The following is a 23,148-nucleotide window of genomic DNA, read 5'->3' as shown; positions in this document are numbered from 1 at the left end:
TGTGTGTGTAGAATGTGCCTAAATTCACTCCTGTGAGGTAACACTCCTGTTAGGGCGGCACGGTGGCACAGTGGTTAGCACTACTGCCTCACAGCGCCAGAGACCTGGGTTCAATTCCTGACTCAGGCGACTGACTGTATGGAGTTTGCACGTTCTCCCCGTGTCTGCGTGGGTTTCCTCCGGATGCTCCGGTTTCCTCCCACAATCCAAAGATGTGCGGGTCAGGTGAATTGGCCATGCTAAATTGCCCGTAGTGTTAGGTAAGGGGTAAATGTATGGGTGGGTGGCGGGTCGGTGTGGACTTGTTGGGCCGAAGGGCCTGTTTCCACACTGTAAGTAATCTAATCTAATCTAATGAACTTGGGAAGGGTTAACAAGGGAAGGAGTAGCACAATAATTGGTATGACCCTGGAGGGTACTGAAGATTGCAGGGATCTTGGTGAACATCGCTCGAGATCCCTGAAGCTGGCACATGGTCAATGTTGTTCAGAAAGCACATGGTCTGCCTCTGAGATTTAGGAGACGCTCCTTAATCCTAGACTTCCCAAAGTATTTTCTCCATATCTACCCACAGCAGCTCGATGTTAACACCATGTGTCAGTGCTGAATGCATTGAAGGCACTACAATCCTTACAGACCCTAGGGCTGCTCCCTCAGGGAGAGAGGGAAAACTGGTGGTGGTTTTGCTAAGGGTCACCACACCTCAGGCAAGGAGAGAGATTGAGAAGGAGAGTCCTTCATGGTCATCTCAGCTGGTGCAGGAGTTGAACCCGCAGTGTTGGTATTATACTGCATTACAAACCTGCCAACTGAGCTAAACCAACCCCCACACTGTGCACTGTAGCAAGCAGGGACCCTGCTGTGCTTTTGATAAGCCACTCTCCACCAGGTCAGATGCTAACAGACCCCAGTATCTGACCTCCAATCTTCATACAACTAGGGGAACAGAACTTTACAGCACAGAGAGGAGGCCATTTAGCCCAGAGGTGTAGCCCATTACCAGTTTTTGTTTGTTCCTATGATGAGGGGAAGCAGTATTATGATGCCAGGGTGAACAATCCTTTCAATGCCATCGTCTGAGGCAGTGGTTGTGATGCCATTCAGCACCGATCTCCGGGGGCAGGAGTTCAGTATCTGGATGATGGCCTCACTGGGAATGGCCATATTCCCAATGGGTGGATGGTAGTGGGTGACCCTTCACTTGCTCCTCCCTGTTGAAGTAGGTTTGTCAACCTGGAAACGAACCCCATCCAGGTGGCATGCTGTAGACCAGCCACCGGACTCCTTGTTCACCAGGTGAAAACACACCCTTACAGTGGGTAACGCTTTCACCTCAGAGACAGGATCATGCCTGTTCAAAGCAACAGCAAACTCTGCAGATACTGGAAGTCAGAGTCGACAGATGTGAGGCTAGAAGAACATGGCAGGTCAGACAGCATCCAGGGGAGGTGGGGAGGGCGAAGAAAATCAATTTTCCAGGCCAACAGACATTCAGAATCTTGAGCCCGTGGTCCAGGCTGCCTCTCTAGTTCTTTGCCAAGGGCAAGTACTGCTATCGAAGGAAACTACAGCCAATTTGCACTCACCAAGATCCCACAAAACCACAAAGTGTTAAATATTTAGTTTTATGTTATTTCAAGAGGTGCTGCTATCAAAAGCCAGCATTCATTGTCCATCACCAATTACTCTTGAACTGAGAGACTTTTTCGGGCGATTGCAGGTCTGTAGCCAATCAGGGAAGGTTCAGGCACATTTCCTTAAAGGTCATTCGCTGAGGGGTGGGAGGGAGGGTGAGCTGTGAGAAGGATGATGGAGATGCTTCAGTGAGATTTGGACAGAGTGAGTAGGCAAGTGTACAGCAGATGAGCATAATGTGGATAAACTTGAGATTATCCATTTTGGCAGCATCTGAATAGCAATTTATTGGGGAAGGGGAAGGTGCAATGATACCTCCACATCCAGGTACACCAGTCGCTGGAAGTCTTGCAGTAATTGTACAGGGCCCTGGTGAGATCATGCCTAGAATATTCTGCGCCAATTTGGACTCCTTTATCTGAAGAAGGATGCTCTGGCAATGGAATAAGTGCAACTAATTTACCAGACTAATTCTTGGGATGGCAGGATTGATGTACGAAGAGAGACGAGACCCATTAGGGTTATATTCACCGGAGTTCAAAAGAATGGCAAGAGGGAATCTGAAAGAAGCCTATAAAATTCTAACAGGACTAGACAGGATAAGCATAGAAAGGATGTCTCCAGTGACCTGGGAATCCAGAACCAAAGGTCACAGCGTAAGGATACGGGGTAGACCATTTCGGACTGAGATGAGGAGAAATGTCTTCACCCAGAGAGTGGGGAGCCTGGGGGATTCTCTATCACAAAACGTGGTTAAGGCCAAAACACTGAATGTATTCAGGGAGGATTGAGAAATGGTTTTAAGGCTGAAGGGACCTATGTATATGGGAGAGAAAGCGGCGACAGGGGACTGAGCTGGATGGTCAGCCATGATCACACTGAATGGTAGAGCAGGCTTGAAGGGCTGAATGGTCTTCTTCTGCTCCTAATTTCTATTTTACTATTACTGAATCAAACGGGCTGTTACAACAAACAATAATAGTTCCTGTTACAAGCTTTATAACAGTACAATTTATTAACTGAAACCAAGTTCTACCGATGGCTTTGAATCCATTTCCCAGGAGAACAGGCCTGAACTGCTACTCCAGTGACATTACGATGACACCACTATCTCCCTGGCAAGCTAATAGGTGATCCATTTCCTCTTCAGTGAGCCAATGAAGGAATAACTATGGCCAGAATACAAAGGACAGCTTTTCACTTTGTACATAGGGTTACGGAAATCCCTTTATGTCCACCCACCAGGGCAGAAAGGACCTTCATTTAACCCCACAGCCCAGTAATGAATTGGTCCCAGGCTATCTGATGTGTGAAACACGGTGCTCCTCTTAGTTGATAGTTCTCCTCTTACAGAATGTAGCATTACACATCTCTGCCTCCCATCTCCTAACTCACCCAGCGTCCCAGCAGTCATATAGAAACAGGAGGCCATTTAGCCCTTTGAGTCTGTTCCATTGGTCAATGAGAATCATGGCTGAACTGTGGCCTAGCTCCATATACCTGCCTTGCAAGCCCCTCCCACCCTTTGTGTGGACAAGTGCTTCCTAATACCTCACCTAAACAGTCTGACCCTCATTCTCAGACAATGCCCCCTCATTCTAGAATCCCCAGTCAGTGGAAATTGTTTATCTTTATCTCCCCTGTCTTTTCCTGTTAATGTCTTGAAGACTTCAATCAGTTCACTTCTCAACCTTACAAATTCTAGAGAAAACAGGCGTAAATCGTAGAACAAAAACAGAAATTGCTGGAAAAGCTCAGCAGGTCTGGCAGAATCTGTGGAGAGAAATCAGAGTTAACATTTCAGGACTGGTGCCCCTTCCTCAGAACCACATTGTTTAATCTCCCTGACACCTGAAGTCCAGCCCATCTTTATATTCTTTTAACTAAAGCCAATTAAATCAAATCAAGTCAAATTAAAAGATTATTGCATCTTAACAGGAGTTAATAGGGAAAAAAGAAAAAAAAGGGTCAGAAAAAGAAAAAAAAGAGTAAAAATAAAACAGGCGTGTCAGATGTCCTATTCACTCTGAGAGCTGACTCTGAGGGAGCTGGAATCAGTGTCAAGGAATGAAGGAGTCTGCTCTTAAAAAAAATGTAATAAAAAGCAAATGTTCAATGAAAAATTAAAAATTAAATTAAAATGTTGTTTTCCTCCAGCCTGTGGTACCCATTGGCCACAGAAGGCCTCAAGCACTTTGGGACAAGCGTGGGTGTAACCACAGAAGTTAGGCAGGTACCTGGGTATAACAGCCTTTGGTCAGGAGCAGTAGCAGACCCAGAAGGAGGTCCTCCAGTGTGATCATCTCCATATTTGTAGTGTAGCTAAAACACAGCCTAACATCAACATGCAGATCTCTCAGCTAACTAGACAGGGGCTACAGTTGAGTACACCCAGTGTATACATGGAACTATGGATTCCTCCAAGCCACAGAAACATTGACAGCCAAGGATCCATAGCCAGTTGAATCGCCTGATTGCATAGGACTGTTGCATGTAATACCACCTTCCCCGCCACACCCTACCCCACCCCAAGCCAATGGCATTGCCTACTCAGGATATCCTGATGAAGGGCTTATGCTCGAAACGTCGAATTCTCTATTCCTGAGATGCTGCCTAACCTGCTGTGCTTTGACCAGCAACACATTTGCAGCTGTGATCTCCAGCATCTGCAGACCTCATTTTTTATTCTATTTTAAAATCAACCTGCCCAGTTATGTTAATGATACACCCGCTCAGCTGGTGAGACTTGATCCCAGGCCTTCTGGCTCAGAGATAGGGACACCATCACTGCTCCACAAGAGTCGACATGTGCTCAAAACACTTGCTTATGTCAAGAACCTGCTCACGGAGTCCTTTAACATTGCAGGGGGGAGCTGTGTTGCAGCTTCCACACATTCCCAACTAACCAGGAAACTCTCCCACTCTCACCATTTGCCATGGGCGCCACAGTAGCTCAGTGGTTAGCACTGCTGCCTCACAGCGCCAAGGGACCTGGGTTCAATTCCACCCTTGGGTGACTGTCTGTGTGGAATTTGCACATTCTCCGCGTGTCTGCGTGGATTTCCTCAGGGTCCTCCCACAATCCAAAGATGTGCAGGTCAGGATGGATTGGCCGTGCTAAATTGTCACTGAAGTTTCCAGGGATGTGCAGGCTAGGTGGGTGAGCCATGGTTAATGTGGGATTATACAGATTAGGTGAGGGAGTGGGTCTGATCGACAAGGTTCCCCATGGGAGACTGGTTAGCAAGGTTAGATCTCACGGAATACAGGGAAAACTAGCCATTTGGATACAGAACGGGCTCAAAGGTAGAAGACAGAGGGTGGTGGTGGACGGTTGTTTTTCATATGGGATGCTTGTGACCAGTGGAGTGCCACAAGGTTCGGTGCTGGGCCCTCTACTTTTTGTCATTTACATAAATGATTTGGATGCGAGCATAAGAGATACAGTTAGTAAGTTTGCAGATGACACCAAAATTGGAGGTGTAGTGGACAGCAAAGAGGGTTACCTCAGATTACAACAGGATCTTGACCAGATGGGCCAATGGGCTGAGAAGTGGAGGATGGAGTTTAATTCAGATAAAGGCGAGGTGCTGCATTTTGGGAAAGCAAATCTTAGCAGGACTTGTACACTTAATGGTAAAGTCCTGGGGAGTGTTGCTGAACAAAGAGACCTTGGAGTGCAGGTTCATAGCTCCTTGAAAGTGGAGTTGCAGGAAGATGGGATAGTGAAGAAGGCGTTTGGTATGCTTTCCTTTATTAGTCAGAGTATTGAGTACAGGAGTTGGGAGGTCATGTTGTAGCTGTACAGGACATTGGTTAGGCCACTGTTGGAATATTGTATGCAATTCTGGTCTCCTTCCTATCAGAAAGATGTTGTGAAACTTGAAAGGGTTCAGAAAAGATTTACAAGGATGTTGTCAGAGTTGGAGGATTTGAGCTATAGGGAGAGGCTGAATAGGCTGGGGCTGTTTTCCCTGGAGCGTTGGATGCTGAGGGGTGACCTTATAGAGGTTTACAAAATTATGAGGAGCATGGATAGGGTAAATAGGCAAAGTCTTTTCCCTGGGGTCAGGGAGTCCAGAACTAGAGGCACAGGTTTAGGGTGAGAGGGGAAAGATATAAAAGGGACCTAAGGGGCAACTTTTTCATGCAGAGGGTGGTACATATATGGAATGAGTTGCCAGAGAGAGTGGTGGAGGCTAGTACAATTGCAACATTTAAGAGGCATTTGGATGGGTATATGAGTAGGAAGGGCTTGGAGGGATATGGGCCGGGTGCTGGCAGGTGGGACTAGATTGGGATGGGATATCTGGTCGGCATGGACAGGTTGGACTGAAGGGCCTGTTTCCATGCTGTACATCTCTATGACTCTATGATGGGGATGCTCTTTGGTGCAGACTTGCTGGGCTGAATGGCCTCTATCTGCACTATAGAGGAATCTATAGGCATGGGCACATCAGAAAAAATTTACAAATTGTTGATCAACCTCTTGATCACTTGGCTGTCAAGTTCTGAAGTGGGCCTGGAACCTGGATGTGCTAGCCCAGAGATAGGGACACTACCCACTGTGCCACAGACCTCCTTCACCATGCCCAAGATCTTTACTTGATCACCACCCTCCATCAATTTATCTTTAATGTTAACAACAGAATAAACACATTTATTTTGTTAGTAATCATACCTTTGAGAACCAGTGCTCCCTCAGTAACTGCAGAAAATTAGTCCTGATAATCTCCCCAAGCACAGAGATGGGAGGAAGTGTTACAGCCTAGGTCATGCTCACACCTCCATCTAAAGTATATGGACGACTGGGAAAGGTGTCAATGTGCTGGGAATCACTGTGTGCTGTTTTCCAAACATGTTTAGATGGAGGAATTGTACTCCACTTTCTGTCTAGCTCTCAGGTGTTGGCCAGATCCTGTTCACATACGTAAACCAGTTTTGAGGCTTTTTGTTTTTTTCTGAAATTCTACCCAGTGATTTATGCGACAGATGTCAAGTCATGTTGGGAACTAGGAAAAATAAAACTGCCTGTTGGAGAATATGGAAAAATATTCACCACTAGCTTTGAGGGAAGACAAAGTACTCCCTTGGACATTTCAATCATGCATTATATCACATCGACCTGTCTAAGTGCAAGTGTTGTTATTTAATTCACTCCATTCCTTCTCTGCGTCCCCCGTTGCTCCAGTATCTCCTCCCTGTGGGCATTTGTCATGTCTGTCTACACAGGCTGGACTGGTGCTAAACTTATTGTTAGTTTGTTTTAAAAATAAGGGAGTGTCAGACAGTTATTTATTAAAGATGCTGTATAAATACAATTTATATATAAATGCACCTGATCTTCATTTGCATTGATGGCGTTGTCAGGAGTCTCAAGATTTTGGGTTCAAGTCCCAAAGTTGGCATTCATGTGCAGTATTGAGGGTGTGCAGTACCATTGGAGGTGCTATTTTTCAGGTGAGATATTAAATCAAGCCAAAATTGGCCCTTATAGGTTGATGTAAACAATCTCATGACACTATTTCAGAGAACAGCAGGGGAGTTACCCGTAGTTCTTCAGGCCAACATTCACCTCTCAATGTGAAAAAGGACCATAACTTGAGTAGATTAGATTAGATTAGACTTACAGTGTGGAAACAGGCCCTTTGGCCCAACAAGTCCACACCGACCCGCCGAAGCGAAACCCACCCATACCCCCACACTTACTCCTTACCTAACACTACGGGCAATTTAGCATGGCCAATTCACCTAACCCACACATCTTTGGACTGTGGGAGGAAACCGGAGCACCCGGAGGAAACCCACGCTGACACGGGGAGAACGTGCAAACTCCACACAGTCAGTCGCCTGAGTCGGGAACTGAACCCGGGTCTCAGGCGCTGTGAGGCAGCAGTGCTAACCACTGTGCTACCGTGCCGCCCACAAACTTTAAAGATATTTCTTATCCTCACTTTGGACTTTTTAAACTCTGTATTCCCTTGCTAATCCATTTTTTTTAACTATTTCAATTCTGTAACAACACTAAGTTTGCAGTTTTTGAGAAGATTTGTAGCTCAGGTAGAGTTTGAGGTTGATGCCAAGGGGCCAGAGTAGTCTGGTCATCATCTTTGAGATATCTTTGATGTATGGTAGTGTGGCCAGACTCTCTGGGCATGTCTTCTTATTTGGCATCATAGTAGCCCACAAACCCACCAACATACTGAAACAGCTACTGATGAACCTAAAGGACCCTGTACCAGGAACCAGCGAAACAAATGTAATTTAGAAAATACCCTGCAAGGACAGCAACAAACACTACATCTGACAGACAGGCAGGAAAATAGCCACCTGGATACATGAATACCAACTAGCCACCAAAAGACATGACCAGCTATTGTTTGTATCCTTATACACAGACAAAGAAGGACACCACTTCAACTGGGACAACACATCCATCCTAGGACAAGCTAAACAAAGACACGCATGGGAACTCCTAAAGAGTTGGCATTCAAACCAGAACTCCATCAATAAACACATCGATTTGGACCCCATTTACCAACCCCTGAGATAAGGAACCGGGAATTATATTCCCCACCTTAACAGATCAAGACACAAATAGAAAGTGGGACATAACACCAGTGCTTCACCTAAGGCTCACTGATGGTGTGACCTCGCACTGTGAGGAAATGTCTGAGAACCAGCCTACCAGCTTAGCAAGCAAACTTACAACCTGAACACTCAAGGTATCTGTACCTGGGTACCCAGTACCTAAGATGCCATGGAGGGGTGACATTACAAATTTTTCACTGCACTCAATCAAGTGCATGTGACAATAAAGGCAATTCTAATTCAATTAACATCATAACATCTTTCCAAAAATGTGCAGGTTAAGTGGATTGGCCATGCCATTAAAAGAGACCTAATGGACAACTTTTTCACACAGAGAGTTGTGCGTGTATGGAATGAGCTGCCAGAGGAAATTGTGAAGACTGGTACAATTACAGCATTTAAAAGGCATCTGGATGGACATATGAATAGGAAGGGTTTAGAGGGATATGGGCCAAGTGCTAGCAAATGGGACTAGATCAACTTAGGATATCTGGTCAACGTGGACGAGTTGGACTGAAAGGTCACTTCCTGTGCTATACACCTCTATGACACTATGACTCTATGCTAGATTACCCATTGTATTCAGGAATGGGGAGGTTAGATGCATTAGCCATGGGAGATGTAGGGTTACATGCATATGGTAGTGGGATGGGTCTGGGTGGGATGCTCTTTGGAGGATTGGTGTGGACTTATTGGGCTGAGTGGTCTGTTTCACTGTAGGGATTCTGTGATGATTTAGAGATTCTACTCAAAGGCTAGGAATCCTGCAGCCACTAACTCACTACATGACACCCTAAAACATGTCCACCATTTACAAGGAGATAGTGACAACTGCAGATGCTGGAGAATCAGTGTCAATAAAGTGTGAAGCTGGAAGAAGCAGAGCAGGTCAAGTAGCATTAGGGGAGCAGGAGAGTCAACGTCAATGAGAGAAACGTCAACGAGAGAAACATCAACTCCCCTTCTCCTCTGAAGCTGCTTGACCTGTTGCACCATCTACAAGGCCCAAGTCAGGATTGTGATGGAATACTCCCCACTTGCCCTGGACTGGTGCAGCTCCAACAACACTCAAGAAGCTTGACACCATCCAGGACAAAGCAGCCCACTTGATTGGCATCCAGCCATCACCTACAACCTTCACTTCCTTCACTGCCAACGCACAGTGCCAGCAGCTTGAACCATCTAAAAGATGCAACAACTTACCAAAGCTAGTGAGACAGTGCCTTCCAAACCCAAGACCGTTACCATTTGGGAAGACAAGGGGCAGCAGATACATGGGGACACCGCTCCCTGCAACTTCCCAACCGAGACACTCACCATCCTGACTTGGAAATATACCTCCATTTTTTCACTGTCACTAGGTCAAAATCCTGGAATTCCCTCCCTACCAGCATTGTGGGTCTACCTACAGCTTATGGACTGCAGTTCAAGAAAGGAATTAGGGATGGTGAACAGTTGCTGGCCTAGTCATTGATATCCATATCCTATGTATAAAAAAAATTACAAGTTATCTGTTTATTGTCAGATTAGTGTGTGTGTATGGGCGGGCGGGGGGGGGGGGGGGGGGGGGGGGGGCTTTGTTGCATACAGACTGACTGTTCCCTTTTCTACACTGACTGCTCATCCGGTTACTGGATGTCAGATAATCAGTTTGATCATTTAGAGTCATGCAGCATGGAAACAGACCCTTCGGATCAACCAATCCACACTAACCACGTTCCCAAACTAAACTAGTCTCACTTGTCTGCACTTACCCCATATCTCTCCAAATCTTTCCCAATCATGAACTTATCCAAATGTCTTTTAAATGTTATACCTGTACCCACATCTATCACTTCCTCTGATAGTTCATTCCACACACGAACCACTCTCTGTATAGAAAAGGTTGCCCCTCAGTTCCTGTTTAAAACCTCCTCCTCTGACCTTAGAGACATGCCCCTTAGCTTCGAACAGACAGTGGGGAGGGTCTGAGAGAGTTAGTGATGGGGTAGAGCTGGTGGTTGTCAGTGTACAGGTGAAAACAAACGCTCTTGGATAACATCACTGTCTATACAGTGACCGTATTTCAAAAGAATAGGATTGTAATTGCCTGCAGAGCATTTTATAGCCCCGTGGCGTTGGAAGAAATATGACGGAAATGAACCCAAGTGTGCAATCCAAGTTGCACTCCAGTGCCAATCGTGAGGGAGTGCTGCAGTGTCAGGGGTGCAGCCTTTCAGAAGAGATTAAACCAAAGCCCTGTCTGCCTTATCATCTAAACTAGCAGACAGGCAGGAGTTGGGAGACCACAGCAAGCCAGGCAGCATCAGGAGATGGAAAAGTCAACATTTCAGGTGTCGTGTTCCTTCAGGACCTAAAGCACTTCACAATCAATTAAGTACTTTGGGCTCCTGAAGAGGGGTTACACCCAAAACATTGACTTCTCCACCTCCTGATGCTGCCTGGCTTGGTGTGGTCTGCCAGCCTCCTGCCTGTCTACTTTGGATTCCAGCATCTGCAGTGTTTTTTTTGTCTCTTATCATGTAAACTGAGCCGTAAAGCTTTTTCAAGGGAGAGTAAGAGAGCCTGGCTAATGTTTATTTCCCCTCTAACATCATTCACAGGATTAACTGATCATTTTCACGTTGCACTTTGTGGGAGCTTGCTGTGCTTAGAGCAGCTGCCACGTTTCCGACATTCTAACATTTCAAAAGTACTTCCTTGATTGTAAAGTGCTTTGGGACACCCTGAGGTCATAAGAGGATGTATGTTAATCTCTTTCTTTACCAAGCTTTCGGCATGCAGTCCTGTGGTTGATTCCCAGGTGAGCGGTTTAGAGTTGGCACAAGCCCAGGAACCACTCTTTTGTCAGCAGTGGGTAGCAGTCAGGAGGACCAGGAACCCTGACCGATATTAACCTCAGTGACGTTAAAAGGCAAATTGCAAAGAACCCCATTTTCTGCTGAAATCAGCTAACTCAACACAGCCCCAGGGCATTGAGCACAGGGACCCCTCCCTTGCCTGCTCACAACTGATCCCATTTAAAATCGTGCATTTCAACCGAGGAGTTAGATTGTGTTCGAAAACAAATGCATCCCAGATGCAACATGAGTTTATGATCTTAGCTAACTTAGTGCTAAAAACTATTTGGTAACTGGATACCAAATACCATACAGTGCATTTTTAAAAATTCTTTCTTAAATAGACCTTGACCATCTCTCCAAATTGATGGAGAACAGGTTAAACTTTGCGTTCTGTCTGCAGACTTTGACACAATGACCATCCTACTCTCTGCAGGTGTTCAAGTGGGTGAAATCGCTCTCACCTCTGTCCTTATCTCGTCATAGCCATAGAAACATTGACAATAAAATGTAAACACAACAGATGCTGGAAATCTGAAGCAAACACAGAGGGATGCTGGAGAAACTCAGCAGGTCTGGCAGTATCTGTGGAGAGAGAAACAGAGTTAGCGTTTCCAGTCCGATATGACTCTGCTTCAGAAGTCAGTTATAGAGTCATAGAGATGTACAGCACGGAAACAGACCCTTCGGTCCAACTTGTCCTTTCTGACCGGACAACCTAAATAAATCTAGTCCCATTGGTCAGCACTTGGTCCATATCCCTCTAAACCCTTCCTATTCATCCAGATGCCTTTTAAATGTTGCAAGTGTACCAGCCTCTACCACTTCCTCTGGCAGCTCATTCCATACATGCACCACCCTCTGCATGAATATGTTGTCCCTTAGGTCCCTTTTACCTCCTTCCCCTCTTGCCTTAAACCTATGCCCTCTAGTTTTAGACTCCCTTACCCCAGGGAAAAGGCCTTATCAATCTACCCTATCCACACTCCTCAAGATTTTATAAACCTCTATAAGGTCACCCCTCCAGGAAAAAGAGCCCCAGCATCTTCAGCCTCTCCCTGTAGCTCAAACTCTCCAACCCTGGCAACTTCTTGTAAACCTTTTCTGAACCCTTTCAAGTTTCACAACATTCTTCCTATAGCCAGGAGATCAGAATTGCGCTCAGTATCCCAGTGGTCTGGACTTGAAATGTTAACTCTGTTTTTCCCTCTCCATAGTGACTTCCCTTCCCGCTCCCATAACATTACCTCCTGTGAGGACCAATCTCTTGACTCCTCCTATTTCTTATCTGTCGGTCAGTGACATTACTGAAAAGCATTTGTTTTCCCCTGTATACTGACCACAGCTAACTCCAGTCCATCTCCACCTCTCTCAGCCCCTCTCCACTATCTCTAAACGATCATCCAATACTGGGTGAACAGATGTTTTAGAGAATCACAGAATCATACAGCACAGAAGAGGCCCTTCTATCCATTAAGTCTGTGCTGACCATCCTTCTAACCCCACTTTCCAACACTTGGCCTATAGCCTTGAATATTATGATATTTCAAAATTTGGAGATGCCGGTGTTGGACTGGGGTGTACAAAGTTAAAAGTCACACAACACCAGGCTATAGTCCAACAGGTTTAATTGGAAGCACTAGCTTTCAGAGTGACGCTCCTTCATCAGGTGATAGTGGGTACCATCTGATGAAGGAGCGACCCTCTGAAAGCTAGTGTGCTTCCAATTAAACCTGTTGGACTATAACCTGGTGTTGTATGATATTTCAAGAGTGTGTTCAAGTATTTTTTTTAAAAGGTTGTGAAGTTTCCCACCTCAACTCCCCTCCCAGGCAGTGTATTCCACACCGCCACTATCCTTTGGGTGAAAAGAAATTCCTCAAATCCCCTCAAAACCTTCTGCTTTTCACTTAAAATGATAGCCCCTTGTTATTGGCCAGTCAACTATGTGGAACAGTTGCTTCCTACCCACCCTGTCCGTGTCCCTCTCATCTTATACATCTCTCTCAGGTCCCCCTTGATTTCTCCAAAGAAAACAATCTGAGCTTATCTCTACACATTTAAGTTGCTCCATCCCTGACAGCGTCCTGGTGAATCTCCTCTCCACCCTCTCCCAAAGCAATCACATTCTTCCTAGAGTGCGGCGACCTGGACTCCACACAGTAACTCCAGCTGGGGCCTCATCAATATCCCGTACGGCTCCAACATCACCTCCCTGCTCTTAATGTAAGTTAAATCCGATAAAGGCAGGTGTCCCATTTTCCTGAAACTAAAAATGTTGAAGACTGACCGGATTGCTTTTGTTGACTTCATTTGTTCGCCACCAATACCATCCCTCATCTTGGCAACTGTTTCAGATGAAAGCAGACCTTTTGCAACCTTAGACCCAAAGAAGAGCTTCCATCAAATATTCATGACACAGGTATGGTCACCTTTTACCATCTCTGGAAAATTACTCCATCTCTGCCTCAGATCATCTGTTACTGAAGCCTTCATCAATGTGTTTGTCGCCTCCAGTGTCAGATAGCCCAACAGCCTCCTGAGTGACCTCCCTTGCCTTACCCTTTGCCAACCTGAGATCATCCAGACCCCCTGCTGCCCAGATCCCTAAATCCTGTTCACAGATCAGCCCAGTGCTCACTAAACGTGCATGTGACAGCACCTGGTTAAACAGTGTCCCAATTTCACAATTCTCAGCCTTGTTTTCAAATGGACTTGACTCTCCCAATTTCAGGAATCTCTGTCCCCCCCCACAATACTCCACGGCAGAGTCACAAGGGTCTGCAACACAGAAAAAGGCCCTTCGGCCCATTGAATCTGCACCGGTCAAAACAATCACCTAACCATTTTCATCATATTTTCCAGCACTTGCCCTTTCGCCGTGAATACCTTGGCATTTACACACTTCAGTTATTCAAAACCAAAAGCCTTTATAATATGCTTCGAGTTTTCTGTATCTGTGAAAACCCAAACTCTGAAACTGAAGGCGTCTCCTGACGGCAGGCAAGAGAAGGCCAAAGAAAGACACCGACATTTTAAGAGACATCTAGACAATAAGGTGATGTTTTGTTGGAATCTCAACTCTGGTAGAAGTGCCCCTGGTCTCAATAAGAAGATGTCTAATTAATGGCCAGACAATGTTGCACCTGCACCTAGCAGCAGTGTTGTTCAGAAGTGCAGCCATAAACAACTAGAGTCTTCGAGTTATAGAGATGTACAGCACAGCTACAGACCCTTCCATCCAACTTGCCCATGCTGACCAAATATCCTAATCTAATCTAGTCCCATTTGCCAGCATTTGGCCCATATCCCTCTAAATCCTTCCTATTCATATACCCATTCAGATGCCTTTTAAAAGCTGTAACTGTACCAGCCTCCACCACTTCCTCTGGCAGCTCGTTCCATACACGACACCACCTTCTGAGTGAAAAAGTTACCCCTTAGGTCGCTTTCCCCTACCATCCTAAACCTAGGTGCTCAGTGAAAAGGCTTCATCACAAATGACCAAAGTAATTGCCACCTCACACAAATAAATTAAGTCAAGGTAATGAGGGGGAGTGGTGGTGTGGAGGGGTGGGAGGGTTGAAATGGGAGAGCAATCAGTACAATTCCGTCTTAATAGAGGGAGTCATGGGCCCCATGCCGGGTCACCTTCCCATTTGAGTCTTTATTTTACTTACCCATGGGATGTGGGCATTGCTGATTGGGCCCGTCCCTAGATACCCCTTGAGAAGGTGGGGATGAGCTGCCTTCCTGAACCGCTGCAGTCCATGCAGATACACCCACAATGCCCTTAGAGAAGGAATTCCAGGATTTTGATCCAGCAACAGTGAAGGAGCGGCGATATATTTCCAAGTCAGGATGGTGAGTGGCTTGGAGGGGAACTTGCAGGGGGTGATGTTCCTATGTATCTGCTTCCATCTTCTAGATGGAAGTGGCCATTGGGTTGTGGATTATTCTTTGAATTTTGACGTAGCATTAGTTTGGGTAACGACATAGGGATACAAGAATTCTCAATCCATAGTTCTCAGTTAACCAAATCATTGTAAATACAGAATCAACATTCAAAATTACCACTGACCCTTTATGGACACACATGTATGCATTTTTATCACATGCACGATACATGTGCGTACACACATCATATAATCACCTGTGTACACACACAACACTAATATTGCACACATACATATACACATGCAGCACGCATCATACAAACACATACAGATACTTTTCACAAAGCTTTTCACTGTGTAAACGTTACAATAAATAAATTTAATTCAGGTACTTACAGCCAACGAATGGCATGGCAGACCCTCGAGTTGAGCAGGAGGGTACAGATAGATGCCAGCACACAGCCAAGTGCCACTCTCATTCTGCCAACGGTGTGAGAACCAAACCAACAGGAGGAACCTCGTCCCAGACCCCCTCCAAATCTGAATAGGTCCCGGGCCCGCTCTGTATCGAAATGAACCTGGAAAATGGAAGGTGGGTGTTGTCAGCCAAACAAGTAAATCAATATCAAAGCAGTTTCTAAATCTCTATTGTATGTGATGTATAAACATACAGATCAGGAGCAAGCCATTCGGCCCGTTGGTAATCTAACTGAAACTTTACGTTCTTGCCTAACCCCAATGACCTTTCACCCCCTTTGTTTAACAAGAATCTATCCATCTCTACCTTATAAATGTTTCAAGACTCTGCTCCCCCCACATTTCCAAGACGTTCCAAAGACTAGGATGGGTGTATGAATAGGAAGAGTTTACAGGGATATGGGCCAAGTGCTGGTAAATTAAATTAGGATATCTGGTCGGCATGGACGAGTTGGATTGAAGGGTCTGTTTCCATGCTGTACATATCTATGACCCTCTGACTTAGAGAAACATATAAAAGTATGAAGGGTATAGATAGGATAGAAGTGGAAAGAATGTTTCCACTGATGGGTGAAACTAGGACAAGAGGGCAGCACCTCAAGATTAGGGGAAGCAGATTTAGGACTGAATTGAGAATGAACGTCTTCACCCAGAGGGTTGTGAATCTAGGGAATTCCTTGCCCAGTGAAATAGTTTAGGCTTCCTCAGTAAAAGTTTTTAAAGCTAGGATAAATAATTTTTTTGAACAGTAAAGAGACTGAGGGTAAGTGGAGCTGAGGCCATGAAAAGATCAGCCATGATCTTATTGAATGGCAGAGCTGGCTCGAGGGGCCAGGTGGCCTACTCCTGCTCCTAGTTCTTACGTTGTTATGATTCTATGAGCCAGGCCCCTCTGAGTCAATAAAATGCTCTTGATCTCTGTTTTAAACTCCAAATCCCTAGTGCTAGACGCTCCTAGGAAAGGAAACCTCATATTTACATCCACCTTGTCAAGATCACTCTCTAACTCTGTGAAACTCCAGTGGTTTGCAGTGTGGCCTGTGTAAGTGTTGAACATGGGTGTGAAGCCCAATTATAGGCCTACATGGCAATCCCCAGTTGTAGGCAGGATTAATCAGCTAATTTTTCTCAAGACTCTCCAGTCTTTTTGCTTGTAATTTGTCTTTAGCTGTCAGTATTTCTCATGATGCAAAGGAAACATTTCATTCCTTGAGAATAAACACATAAGACTAGAAGTTGGCTATTCAGCCCATTGACTCTGCTCCTCCATTGAATGAGATCATGGCTGACTTGATAGTCCTCAACTCCACTTTCCTAACTTTCCTCAATTCTGAGGAAGGGTCATTTGACCCGAAACGTTAACTCTGATTTCCCTCCACAGATACTGCCAGACCTGCTGAGCTTTTCCAACAATTTCTGTTTTGGTTCCTTTATTGATCTCTGCCATCTTGAATGTACCTAATGCTCCCTAGCATTTCTTTCTTGTGTATTTTCCTTCCAAGATAGACATGCCTGAGGTTTGTCTTCAAGGAATTCTTGAACTCTAATCTCCGTCTGCCATGCACACGGTGTTCAGATGTAGGAGTGAATTATTGCAAATGCTGGAATCTGTACCAAAAAAACGCAAATGCTAAAGATTACAACGGGTCAGGCAGCATCCATGGAGACAGAGAAAGCTTTTCCCTAGGTTGGGGGAGACCAGAACTAGAGGGCATAGGTTTAGGATAAGAGAGGAAAGATTTAAAAGGGACTTAAAGAGCAACTTTTTCACGCAGAATGTGGAGCATTTATGGAATGAGCTGCCACAAGAAGAGCTGGAGGCTGGTACAATTACAACATTTAAAAGGCATCTGAATAGGTACATGATTGGAAGGGTTTAGTGGGATATGGCCAAATGGGATTAGATTTATTTAGGATATCTGGTCAGCACAGACGAGTTGGACCGAAGGGTCTGTTTCCATGCTGTACGTCTCTATGACTCTATGACTCTGTGACAGCAAATTTCTGATGATTAACAACGTGGTGCATCATCACACCAAGTTCCACCCGAAAACTGTGCTGCACAAAAATGGGTTGTAGCATTAAGCAGAGTGAACCAGTCACTGTTTTTAGCCACACTGACTGATTTCAGTAGAAAACGTTTCACACACAATGCAATTAAATGTACCTCACGCAAGCCCAGTCACTTAACTCTCATCCCCCACCATTCAGTAACCTTGGCACTAACACCCACGTAACAATTAACTCACACTGTGGGTTCACTGATTTCCCCAACAAATGCTTAGGAAGCAAACACAATTACTGTACATGCTGGAATTGTAAGATTACAGACATGAACCTTTCTTAAGCACTCCTGCACTTAAGCTCAGTACGTCTGGCAACATCTGTGGAGAGAAATCAGAGTTAACGTTTCAGGTCGAGTGACCCTTCCTCAGAACACAGACCCAAAACTCTGATTTCTCTTTACAGATGCTGCCAGGCCTGTTGAGTTTATCCAGCAACTTTTATTTTTGTTTCTGATGTACAGCATCTGCAGTTCTTTCAGTTTTCACTACCAGCACTTGCTGATTAACCTTATTGAGCATTAATAATACAAAGTTTTCAAGAACACGCCGTGCAAATATGCACATTGGAATCTGATAACCAATGACAGTATCTACTACTTTGATCTTTATTTACTAATCAGGGGTTCCCAGATACTTACCTGGGTCTCTGGATTAATAGTCCAGTGATAATAACCCTTGGCCATTGTCTCCACTAAAATAGTGTTAATAATGTTCAAGATTGTGTTTATGGAGGGGTAGATTCAAGTAGTCATTTGATAGTGCAGAACTTGAATATTCCTGATGAGAGACATGCAGCTGAAACTTTTCAAGTTCCACTCATCAGAGTCCAATGCAGGAGAGTCGAATTTCAAACAATCCAAAACACTAATATTACAGGAGAAAAGGATATCAATTGGTTGGCAAGTGTACTTTGCTAGGCCAACGCATTGTCATGGCAAAAGCAATGGTGGATCTATATGCTCCCCAAGCTCCTGGGCAATTCAAAACGGAGCGAGGCCTGAATATATTGCCTTTGTTTATAGAGAAGGGTCCACGTGTTTGGATGTGTAAGACACAAGGATCCCGCAAATTTTCTCTCTTTCCAACAATATTCAAATATTTAAGACTCTTTAAAGGACAGAGAAATAATACCTTTCAGAGGTCTCACAAACTCAATATGAAGTTCTCCAGGGTAAGGTACCCGTCATAGGGAATGAGTAGATCATCCAGGTTGGCACCTGCTTCCCCACACTGTCGGAAGTGCTACATTGTCAGAAGTCCCACGTTTGGATAAAGTGTGAGACCTAATGACCGTATGTCCTCTTGGATTAATATAAAAAATATCTCATGGCACGTGGCAATATTTCTCCTTACAGTCCTTGGCCTATCAATAGTTAGTCAAAAACCAACATCACTAAATGGAAGATCTTATTGTTACCTTATTGCAGTTTATGGGAGCTTGCTGTGTACAAATTGACAGCTGTGTTTCCTTCATTGACACAAAGCCATGCTTCAAGAATAATTCATTGACTGTAAAGTACTTTTAGACAATCTGAAATTGTAGAACATATTACACAGATTCAAGACCTTCTTTTGCATTTTTCTCAGTTCCTTCAAATGACATCGACACGTGACCACAAGCCACTCAGCTAGAGAGTGCAGGAGTGCAGCTGTGGTGGAGCAGCATTGAACGTCCAACTAACATGGCCTTGCATGCTTTCACACTTGAAAGATTGTTGAGCATAGGAAATAGGAGCAGTGATAGGCCATCCAGTCAATCAAACTTGCTACACCACGTTCATGGTGGATTTTCTATCTTAAAGCCATATTTCTTGAATATTTGATGGATGCTGGAAAGAGAAGGGAGTTGCTGAAGCTTCTCTTCTTGCACATTCATAGTCAGCATCCGTCCTCTGTAAACTACCCCCAAACCCCTTGATATCTTGAATACCTACAGATATATCAATCTTGGTCTTAAATATACTCAAAAGACTGAACTTCCACAGCCCTCTGGGGTAAAGAATTCCAAACCACTCTCTGAATGAAGACCTGCCTCCTGATCTCTGTCGTAAATGGCCTGCTCCTTATTCTGAGACAGATGCCCTGGTTGTGGACATCTATCCAACTAGGGGAACATCTTCCTGTACTGACCCTGTAGGAATTTTGAATGTTTTGACAAGATTACCTCCCATTCTCCAGAACTCTAGTGAAATCAGATCCAGTTTCTCCAACGTCTCCTCACAGGACAAACCCACCACCCAGGGATTTGTTTGATCATCCAATGCTACACTCCCTTAAGGGCAATTATATCCATCCTTAGGTAAAAGGAAGATAGAGTTACCATAATCTTAACAAACTTGCTCTCGCATTAGAGAGAGGCACAATTGGTGGTGGTTTAACCTGAGGGTCACCACAAGGGGAAAAATTGAGAAGGTGTGTCCAGTTCTGGAATTGCACCCACGCGGTTGGAATTGCTCAGTACCACAGCCCGGCTGTCCAGCCAACTGAGCTAACAGACCACCAAGGTTTCACTTTCTCAATCTCTCCCCTGGCCTGAGGTCTGCTGACTGTTGGGTTAAGCCAGCACCAGTTGTATCCTCCTAATGAGAGAGCAGCCTAATGGCTCTGAGGTATGGAGATTAAAACTGTGCACAGTACTCCAGGTGCAGTTGCTGACTGCAGTGAGACAGCTTTCCCTCTGCATGTAAATCCTCTCACAATAAAGAACAACATATCATTTGCTTTCCTTTTTATTGCTGCACCTGCATGTTAGCTTTCTGTGAGTTATGAGCAAGAACACCCTTTCAACATCAACACTTCCCACTCTCTCTCTCTCCAGTAAAGGAATACTCCACATTTTTGTTGCTCTCAGTTCGGTGGGTAATCTCACATTATATCCACAGTAATGTATTCAGATACAGAATCTGATCTCTATTTCAAATTAAGCCACTTTTATCATCACATCCAAACTTGTTCTGGTCCTTGAGCCATTTGTGTGTGTGGTTTTACAAAGAGCAGGGCACTTGTCCCTATAACATCCCTGGGCTCATCTTCATTCGGGAACTAGGCGGTGACATTGACCACAGTGTAGTGGTAGTGCCAATACCTTTGGACCTGAAGGCCCAGGTTCAAGCTTGGAATGAAGAGTTTGAGTTATAAGGAGAGGCTGGATAGGCTGGGATTCTTTTTCACTGGAGTGTAGGAGGTTGAGAGGTGACATCACAGAAGTTATAAAATCATGAGGGTTATAGATATGGTGAATGGCAGCTGTCTTTTCCCTAGGGTGGGGTGTTTCAAGATTAGAGGATGCATTTTTAAGGTGAGAGGAGAAAGATTTTAAAAAGACAGGAGGGGCATTTTTTACACACATGTGGAATGAACTGCCAGAGGAAGTGGAGAATGCGGGTACACTCATAACATCTGAAAGACATGTGGATAAGATTAGATTACTTACAGTGTGGAAACAGGCACTTCGGGTCAACAAGTCCACACCGACCCGCCGAAGCGCGACCCACCCAGACCCATTCTCCTACATCTACCCCTTCACCTAACACTGTGGGCAATTTAGCATGGCCAATTCGGTGGGAGGAAACCGGAGCACCCGGAGGAAACCAACGCAGACACGGGGAGAATGTGCAAACTCCACAGAGTCAGTCACCTGAGGCGGGAATTGAACCTGAGTCTCTGGCGCTGTGAGGCAGCAGTGCTAACCACTGTGCCATCGTGCTGCCCACAAGTACAGGAATAGGAAAGGTTTGGAGGAATATAAGTCAAGCACAGGCAAGTAGGGGCTAGTTTAGTTTGGGAACATGGTCAGCATGGACGAGTTGGAACAAAGGGTCTGTTTCCATGGTGTATGACTCTTTGACTCGACGGGCAGAGAGCTGTGTCATAACATGTCCAAACAGGGGGCTGATTGGAAAAGGAACACGCAGCATCAGCTGACTGTGTTTATCTTACCAGGTACCTTCATCCCACAACCTGCCCTTCTGTGGGTCTGTGTCGTTGGAATTTGGGAATCATATTGAGACATCTGACCATTTGCACATAATGGTGGTGTTGCAGTATGTTTTACACTCGTAAGGTCAAAGTCAGGTCACTTAGCAGACCAACTCAAATCCAAAGAGCAGGCAATGTCACAGAGAGCGCCAAATGCCAATCTCACCCTGACAGAATGCTGGGTATCAGCAGAAATGGTGCTATAGAAGTAATGAAAAAGGGAAGGAGAGAAGTTACATTTGTTTAGTGCCTTTCAACACTTCGGGATATTCCAAAATACTTTACAGCCAATGAAGCACATTTGAAGTATAATTTGTAATTTAGGAAAGCACAGCAGCCAATCAGGCAAGGTGGTAATAACCACTGTGCAGGTCACTAGGTTGACAGACCTGGATTTTGTAGATGGCACCACTCGCAGGCTGAAGAACTGTGCACACTCAAACACATGACCAGCAGTCCTGAGAGGAGTGCTGCCGAAGGTGGTCTACACATTGGCTGCAAGAAGACCATGACAGTAATGAGGATGGCAGCAAAGGCTTCCTTGCCCTGCTGTCGCATCACCATCAAACAACACTTCAGGACGTTGATAGCTTTGCCTCCTTAGAGGAACATCTCCAGGAAAGGGGAGATTGACATTTAATTCCAATCAGGAAAACTAATTTTGCACGCAGTTGATTTTCCAGTGACCACACTCAGCATAAACACCATCAGCACAACCATGGAGCTACATAGCCATTGGGAGGCTACCAACTACACACTCTTCCAGTGAGACATGGAGAAGAACAGAACCATAGAAACCTACAGTGTGGAAACAGGCCATTTGGCCCCTTGGGTCTGCACTAACTCTCTGAAGAGCATCCCACCCAGACCCTGGCCCCTATTCATAGCCCTGCATTTCTCATGGCTAATGCACCAAGCCTGCACATCCATGAACACGATGGGACAATCTCTCATGGCCGATCCAAAGTCCTGCACATCTTTAGACTGTGGGAGTAAACCGGAGCACCTGAAGGAAACCCAGACACAGGGGAATGTGCAAACTCCACCCAGACAGTTGTCTGAGGCCGGAATTGAACCAAGGTCCCTGGCTCTATGAGGCAGCTGTGCTAACCACTGAGCAACATGAGCAAAGGTGTCATGTAAGTTGGGCATCTTCCTCCAGCACAGCCAGATCAGATCCTGGGCATCACCTGGAGTGATTACAGTACCAATGAAGGAGAGCTCCACAGGACTGGTCAGAGGTGCCTAATGGACAGTGTGATAGAGAGTGGGCAGAGGCTGGCTGTGTGGCTATTTCACCAAGGTACACCCTGGCAGAGCGCCAGCTGGATGTACACCACAAGGTGGGAAAACAAAACAAGGCTGGCCAAAAGGGACCTGGTGAAGTACGTTAAAGGAGGACATGGGGGAGCAGGACACCAGTGAAACTGCAGTGGAGGACAACGCAATAGTCTGGGGCAGTTGGCAGTGTCCCACACTTGTGCACAGGAATGGGCTCTATATTAGTGACAAGGGGAAAACCACCACCCTATCCTTTTGCATGTAAACTTCAGAAACCTGACGTCCACCTGAGAAAGGAGATGGAGCACATCCTTAACATCTCATTCACTAGCACTCTGACAGTATAGCAGTCCCTCTGTGCGGCATCAGCCTAGATTCCAGACT

At 45.3% G+C, this 23,148-nt stretch overlaps 1 protein-coding gene across 1 annotated transcript in view; it reads right to left on the bottom strand.

The window, feature by feature from the left end:
* The window catches only part of LOC132816888 (protein Wnt-11-like), a 91,281-nt gene that overhangs the window by 51,446 nt on the left and 16,687 nt on the right, over positions 1-23,148 (bottom strand). The window contains exon 2 of the mRNA XM_060826893.1: positions 15,359-15,540. Coding sequence (XP_060682876.1) covers positions 15,359-15,441 — 83 coding nt within the window. The 5' untranslated portion in view covers positions 15,442-15,540. The remainder of the gene's footprint in view (positions 1-15,358; positions 15,541-23,148) is intronic.

The sequence above is a fragment of the Hemiscyllium ocellatum genome, chromosome 6 (genome assembly GCF_020745735.1).
Source record: "Hemiscyllium ocellatum isolate sHemOce1 chromosome 6, sHemOce1.pat.X.cur, whole genome shotgun sequence".
NCBI lineage: Eukaryota > Metazoa > Chordata > Chondrichthyes > Orectolobiformes > Hemiscylliidae > Hemiscyllium > Hemiscyllium ocellatum.
The sequence above is the reverse complement of the archived record's forward strand: the minus strand, read 5'-3'. Positions and strand labels throughout refer to the sequence as shown.